At 38.0% G+C, this 8,375-nt stretch overlaps 1 protein-coding gene across 1 annotated transcript in view; it reads left to right on the forward strand.

Annotated features, from left to right (window-relative positions):
- The window catches only part of LOC124720306 (zinc finger protein 431-like), a 162,599-nt gene extending 154,461 nt beyond the window's left edge, over nucleotides 1-8,138 (forward strand). The window contains exon 6 of the mRNA XM_047245613.1: nucleotides 5,971-8,138. Coding sequence (XP_047101569.1) covers nucleotides 5,971-7,381 — 1,411 coding nt within the window. The 3' untranslated portion in view covers nucleotides 7,382-8,138. The remainder of the gene's footprint in view (nucleotides 1-5,970) is intronic.
- The last annotated feature ends 237 nt before the right edge of the window (nucleotides 8,139-8,375 follow it).

Below are 8,375 nucleotides of genomic sequence, written 5' to 3' on the forward strand. Positions count from 1 at the left end.
AACTACAGCATTCACACACATTATCGAACATGTAAACTTCACCACAGATATTCGGATGTAGGTTATGGCATGTTCGATATGCCTGCCATCGTTGGCGATGATGTGGCTCAGCCAAAGAGCAAAATTCTGCGATACCCACTGAAGTGTCGGAACATCAGTGTCGTCGATGACCACCTGAATGTCGGTTTTCAGCTCAGCAGTGGTTTGGGATTACTGTTGTACACCTTGTCTTTAATATAGCCACACAAAAAGGACTTGGATCTGTTCAGATCTGGATGAGGGATTTTTCAGAATTGTAGGAATTTTTTAATTTTGTTTTTCAGTTAAATTTTTGTAATTTTGATTGCTAAGAACTGATACACTAATAAAAAAAATTAGTTTAGCTCGCCACTGCAGAATAATACTGCAGCAATAAAACGCAAAAGAGGGAATATCACCAAGATAAATCTTTCATTGCAAAGAAAATGAGCCATTCACATAAACAGAATAAGTGCACACACAGGCATCTGCTGACATCAGTGTTAAAATTCTACAATATTTTCTAACAGTGAACAGCTTTCAATATATCTCATTTCTAGGCACATTTTGATGAGTGAAGTCACAACTGGTTGCATTTCTAACAGGACATGGTGAAATATTATTGGTTTCAGAAGAATTACTTTCAAAGTAAATTTCCTTTTATGCAAGATGATCATGCATGTCAGAATGTGTGATGATTTTCTTAAATCATGGAGCATTATATTCTCATTCAAGATTTAACACTGACGACCAGCAATGTGGAAAAATTTTGGGCCCAGAGGACAAGCCATAATTTTAAATTTTGGTGGCACACTTGCATTTGCTATGTGTTGAGAAGATAATACAAATAATGTCGAAGTTTCGAGTTTAGTCTTTTATAAATATTGAAGTTTTTTCATTGATGACAGATTATGCAATAATGCTGGCAAATAAATATAGTTGCCTTTCAAAAACAAGAGCGAAGTTCTTGAGCGATTTCACATGTAACTGCCTTTACTATGAGAGAAGTAAAAGTGCTCTACAGAACACATATCCAGCCATATAACCTCCAAAGTGTCCGGTGCACATCAGTGAAATAAAGCTGCTAAAATTGAAACTGGTGCCCTTGGAAAACAGCAAAAACCTTTCGAAAGTCAATATTATATACGAAAATTTAACTTTTCTTGTAGTTGTACTGATGTATATTAATTTAAACTATTAACTTCTTCCACGTGTGTGTTTCCTATGTCTGAATATCTGCTGCCGCCGGCTGGCGAGATCATGTGACACAAGCTATGCTTGGCCCACAAAAGCATGTCACAATCTTTATTTCAGTGCTTTGGAAGCTACTGTGATGTAATTGTTGGAATTCGTGTTCATACTTTCATCATACGAAAATATGTAGTGGACATGTTGCTACACATCAAAGATCTTTCAGAAATGCTTTGATTTTTGGTAGGTTGAGATTCCTTAAGTGCCAGAAAGTTCTATACAGGCTTATAAACCCATAACCATTCAAGGGATTGATGAGGTTTACAGCTCCTAGGGTAACGTTGTCTTTCAAGATGGAAAAGTGTACTTCCACCCAGTAAAAAGTTTTTCATCCTAACTGGGAAATCTGGGAATTTTTCTTTTCTAGATATACACCCAGTTAAGAAGGTTTAAGGTTTCCGTATGAAATGAAGTGCCTATTCAGAAGAAACGCCTTGCATGGGTGGTGCAGTTGTTTTATCAGAAGAGCAGCACTGCATTGCAAGGATATCATTGACATAAATGGCTGAGAAGAGCCTCATGTCAGTAAATATGGTGAAGAATGTAATCAAGAAATTAGAAGAAATAGCTGAACTGAGTAGTGCAGCAGATTCCCATAGCGGTTGTTGAAGTTGCTTTTCGCTACAGCCAACCATGCAGCAGATGCCTCAAATTCTGCAGTAAGTGCTAGAGTTGCCACAGGATCTCTCTCTCTCTCACTCTCATTCTCACTCACTCACTCACTCACTCACTCACTTACACACTCACTCACACACTCTTGCTGTGCCTCCCCCAGTCAACGGTTCCAAAGATTTTGTGGCACACTTTACACTAGTATCTCTATAAGGCTCAGAATTTGCTGCTAAAGAAGCTAGGCCACAACGCTGTGACCTTGCCATCATTTTTGGCTTGCATGGAAAAGAGTGACTTTTGACTGGGGAATATTCTTTGGAAGGGCAAGGCATATTTTACTCTTCATGGGGCCGTGAATGCACAGAACTGTCACATATGGGGGTTGTCCTCCCAAATCTTGTACAGGAACATCCACTGCACTTAGCTTATGTGACAGTGTGGTGTGATTTCACAACCCCCTTCATTCTGAGCCACTGTTCCTTGTAGATGACACGTCAAGCACCTCTTAGGTGTACAGTGACATCTGAACTTCAAAAGGACCTTGTTATGTAATGCGATTCTAGCATTTCAAGACCACATGTGTCTGCACCATTATTTTGATGTGAGATGAGGTGGCATGACATGTCAGTTGTCGAGTGAACTATTGGTTTCATGAAATCTTGAGTATCACCCACATTATATCTAGTCAGTTTAAAGATATGTGGGCTTAGAGATCCCCTGACCTAAGATCATGCGACATGTGCATGTTGGCATATGTGAAAGATTTATTGGGGATGTATTCAGATTTTCCTGATCAGAAAGATATCATATGATGACAATCAGTCTGATTACACTGGATATGCTGTGGCTACTGTTAACAATGTCATGTCATAGATACAGCATTTTGCAGAGTCAGTAGACCATTTTTAAAATTTAACTTCTGATCATATCCTAATAAATGTACCGGAACCACCATTATCATTGCTCTGATCGTTTCTCCTCTTTTCCTGCACTACAATGTTACAGCATCCTGCAAAGTAATAGACCCGGTACAATGTCAGTTTAATTGTAATCACTTAAAACGCCTCAGATCGACTTCTTGTTATGAAAACAGGGCGCTGTTCAGACAATTTTACCCTCAATAAATTCATAGTAAAGTTGCTATGACGTCTTGTAGAGATACCACTCTCGTTCTATGATTGCTACTCAGCAGAGGTTTTTATCAACAACTTGTGTTTATTGTTATTACAGTGTAATAATTATCGTGACTTCTGTCAGTGTCTTTTATAATATGCAGCGTGTGCCACGTCTCTATAATCATTAAAACCTGCCTGAATGGACTTGTTATTCTCCATGTGTTCTGTCTGCAGCTCATGGTCTAGTAGCTAGTATTGCTGCTTCTGGATCATGGGGTCCCGGGTTCGATTCGTGGCCAGGATGGGGACTTTCTCTGCCCAGTGACTGAGTGTTTGTGTTGTCCTCATCATAATCATCATCATCTTCATTCGTGACATTGGCTACAGTGGACTGTGTATAAAAATAGACTGTGTAATATTGGTGGTGGTGGTGGTGGAAATGATAGTAATGGAGGACATAGCCATATCACCATGTTAATTCTTTTGTGGGAGGGGAAATGCTTTCAAATGGAGAAATGCACAACCCAAGCAATGTTTGTGCTAGATAATATAACATTGCTTTGCAGATTCGTGCCCTGTTACTCAGTAGTAATGTGATGCATGGAAATCGAGACACTGAACAACAAATGAGGTGTACTTTTCCCTCAAGGAATTTCAGATGGGATTCAACAATGATGAAACAAAATCTTGATAATATAAAAATGTTCAAAAGAACATACCTTCTTTGTATGATATTGATGTTTCTGAGATAAAAGCTTTAATAGGCTTGCTTGTATTAACAGCAGTCTCCAACCCTGGCATCACATGCATTGACAATATTTCCTTAGTAGATGGAACCAAATGCAATATTTTCATGGCGCTGTAAGAAACGACCCACCAGGGTAGCCAAGGTCACTAACGTGCTGCTTCCTGGATTCGGGTAGGCACAGTGACCCCAGATCCAATCCGCCCAGCAGGTCAACGATGAAGGGCCGGTGTGCCAGCCAGCCTGGAAGTGGTTTTTAGTCAGTTTTCCTCATCCTGCTAGGTGAATACCGGGCTGGTCCCCATGTTTCACCTCAGTTACACAGCTCGCAAACATTTGTAGACATTCACACTTTCCCATGGATTACACTGGATGCAGATAGTTGCGGTGTGTAAAATCTGGCGGCAGGGGGGTGGGGGTGGGTGTCTTTGGGAGTCGTGACCCCATCGTAATACTAGCCTATATACGCATTGGCACTTCACAACCAGCCTCACCTGAAAGACCGAGTAAATGTGGTGAAGCCCCATTAATCCCCCAACCCGACTAGTTGTTGGATAGAGGGGTACCAGTGTAGATAGAATGTAAGAAACGGTTCGTGTTCATAATGACAGCTCTTTGGTTTGGGAATCGAGAGAACAAAGGAAGGAATAAAGTAGAGGTAACAGCTATAAAGCCAAAATTTTTAACAAATGTGGTGTGAGCCATCAGCACTGTTACTGTCCAGGTTGTAGTATGTGTGTTGATAAAATACATTTGCACTTCCATCATCACTGCATGAATAGTTTATGAATGTGCCTGCCACAAAAAGTGCGGTAAATATTAAGCATATAGCACAAGTACCAAGTACCTACACATTGCTTACATGGAGGTCTCTAAAACAATTGATAAATAATTAACATCAAAGTTTATTTTTTGTTGAACTTTTCCACAAATTCTCTTTCTTATCCTGGTTTGTTTATGGTCCACTGGCATAGCTTAAAATTTTAATTGTAAGTTTTATATCTACTACTTTGAGAAAAAGAAAGCTATTTTTTTGAAACCTAACTTGCATATTTTTTTTATTTCTTTCTTAATTATTAACATTCAGTTACTTTACTTCCATATGTATGAAAATACATGTTGTAACTAATTGAGTTAAAAAAAATTTACAATATGTAGTCATACAGTTGTCAACTTTTAGAATCTGATACACACCATGATACCAGTTACGTTAAAAAATCGTGTGATCCTAATTAAGAGTTTAAAAACACTCGAAATTTACCAGATACCATGTCACACAAAACTATATCCCCAACAAAATGCAAAAGAGTCAAATGTTACAGTCAGAACAAAAGAAAACACTGGATCATGCAGGCCTTCAGTAGTTCGTAACCTTTCATGTCCAACACGATGCACATACTGGGGACCTGAAAGGCATCACAGTTCTGTTCTGTGGGAAAGGGTTCAACTGCAGGTGGAATAATGGGACCCAGGTACTACAGAAGTAGCTCATGCATCAGCTGTTATCACTGCCACTCAGTAGGAAGTGTTTAATGGGTGATGATGTGACCATTTATATGTGTGCCCTTCAGTCAATGGTGTTCTGCAATACCAGATGACCAGATGTTAGGAAGATGTAAAAATTTTCAAAAAGGCTCATTGCAAATATAATGGAAAATTTACACCTATTTTCATCGTTTCATACAGTATTTCCATTTGTGCAAGGCTTCATACAAGTTGCATTGCCAAAAACACAGTCTTAGATTGAAACCATCTGCGAGTGTGCCATTCACATTCATTCATCAGTATGCAATTTTTTCCCTTGATTGATGTGACATTGATTCTTGTTCATGAACCGTCATTATCCACCTGATTAACATCCATTCTTGATACTTAACAAAATGTTGAAGCTTGCACTAGTTCTTGACTCATTGGGAACCAAACAAAAAAATATGTTTACTAGGCGAAATAAATTTATCATTTCCAAAGTTGAAAGTGTTTCCAAAACAAAGAAAAGGCAGTTACAGAGCTATGATAACGGAAGAGGAACTTTTAAAAATTATTTCTCTTACATAAATCTTAAATACCTTGAAATTAAGAATTTTTAAGTAAAATATGTAACTCATACTTTTTTGATACATTTAATAAATTGGTGTAAACTGTTAACTTGTAGCACTGTATTTTGAAAAGATTGTAACACACGAAAGTGAATTATTTTAATTCTCACCTATTCTTGACCTCACTCTTCAGATTGACTCAGAATACTGGTGGGAGCTGTGGCATATCATATGAAGAAATTTGTCACCATGGACTGGTCCAGGATGAGTTGGTGATAGACATGGAGAAGTTTGGTACCAATACAGAAGATGTGATTATTGATAAGGAATACTCAGTTGCCACCCAATATGACTGTAGTAAGAGGGAAAAGGAATTACATCTATATAGCTGTGATTTCTGCCAACAGATCTTTCCTTCAAAATACAGATTCGTAATGCATGTGTCTATGCACACTGATGGCACGCAACCACCTTTGTTTGTTTGTAAGTGGTGTGATGAGGTATTTCACAGTAAGGTTAGTTTGAAAAAACATTTGATAATGAGAGAAAATTATCATGTCTTAACTGCTGGCAACCATGAAAAATATGGCTATAGTGATGAGCATCAAAGCAGTATCTTCTTGGATAGTGAGCCAGAAGTTTCTGTTACAGAACACATTGAACAGTCTTCATATAAGGAAACTAGGAAAGCTTCAAAGAAGCCCTCTAATGACATGTGTAACACACACATGACAAATGATGCAGAGAAAACAAGCGCTAATGGAATTTTACCTACAGCTGTTAATGTCAGTGCCGAGTGTGATCTACATACTGCAAACAGAACTGACAAATGTGGTATTTGTGGAAAATGGTTTGCTAGGTCAGGCGATCTCAAGGCAGACTCATTAATTCACACTGGAATGAAACGTCACAAATGTGAGATTTGTGGGAAATCCTTTACCGCGTTAGGTGATCTCAAGAAGCACACTTTTATCCACACTGGAAATAAACCTCACAAATGTGAGATTTGTGGAAGATGTTTTGCTAGATCAGATCACCTCAAGACTCACGTATTAATTCACACTGGAAAGAAACCTCACAAATGTGAGAATTGTGGGAAATCGTTTGCCCAGTCAAGTACTCTCATGACTCACTTATTAATTCACACTGGAAAGAAACCTCATAAGTGTGAGATTTGTGGAAAATGTTTCGCTAGATCAGATTACCTCAAGACTCATGTGGTAATTCACACTGGAAAGAAACCTCACAAATGTGAGAGCTGTGACAAATCGTTTGCCCACTCAAGTACTCTCATGACTCACATTTTAATTCACACTGGAAAGAAACCTCACAAATGTGAGATTTGTGGGAAATGTTTTGCTTTGTCAAAGCTTCTCAAGACACACGCATTAATTCACACTGGAAATAAACCTCACATATGTGAGATTTGTAAGAAATCTTTTGCTAGGTCAGGCACTCTGAAGAGGCATGCATTGATTCACACTGGAAAGAAACCTCACAAATGTGTGAAATGTGGGAAATCTTTTACTAGGTCATTCACTCTCAAGAGGCATATATTAATTCATACTGGAAAGAAATTTCACAACTGTGAGATTTATGGGTAATCTGTTGCTACGTCAAGCTATCTCAACAGACCCCCATTAATTCACACTGGGAAGAAACCTCATAAATATGTGATTTATGGGAAATCTTTTGCTAGGTCAAGTACTCTCAAGAGGCATGTATTAATTCGCACTGGAAAGAAACTTCACAAATCTGAGATTTGTGGGAAATCTTTTGCTGAGTCAGGCGATCTCAAGAAACTTGCATTCATAAACACATCTGGAAAAGGCCTCACAAATGTGTTATTTATGGCAAATCATTTGCTACATCAGGTCATCTCAAGACACATGCATTAGACCACAGTGGAAGTGGACCTCACAAATGTGATATCTGTGACAGTTGGGTACTTTCAAGACATATGCATTACTTCACATCAGAAAGAAATTACTAGTAAGTGTTAGTTTATGAATTTGTGCCCTCAGGGCCTATAAAATAATGAATGTAGTACAGGGACAATAAATTGTAATGCCAGTGAAATAACATTAAAGTATGGTGGAATTATGAAAAAAGTGAAATACTGTGTACTATATGGAGGTAACAGAAAATGTGACAATATAAACATCCATATCAGCAGCTTGAGATGTCAAGATATTGTATTACTAAATACTCCAGAAACATGAATCAAATGTGTTTTTGTCATTAACACTGCCGCTTTTTCCTATCGATCTTGAGACAAGAAGATTGTGAATGGTGATAAATCCTTATCAGTAGTTATAATTACCATGCAACATTCAATATAAGGCCAAGGAAATGTGATGACTTGCTGCTTATTATTCCAAACATACTCATTATGTTGTACTTGTAACTCTGCATTTTAGAAAGTGACAGCAAAAATATATTCATGGCACTTCCTTCACTGAGGCAAGTAAACTCAACACTGGAGGAACATGATTATGGCAATTATTTTACTCAGATATTTTTCCTCGAGATATTTGCTGTAAATGTAATTAGTAGTGTGTACATTTATGTTGTGTTACTACATAGCAACCTGTTGAA

The sequence above is a fragment of the Schistocerca piceifrons genome, chromosome 11, assembly GCF_021461385.2.
Source record: "Schistocerca piceifrons isolate TAMUIC-IGC-003096 chromosome 11, iqSchPice1.1, whole genome shotgun sequence".
Classification (NCBI taxonomy): domain Eukaryota; kingdom Metazoa; phylum Arthropoda; class Insecta; order Orthoptera; family Acrididae; genus Schistocerca; species Schistocerca piceifrons.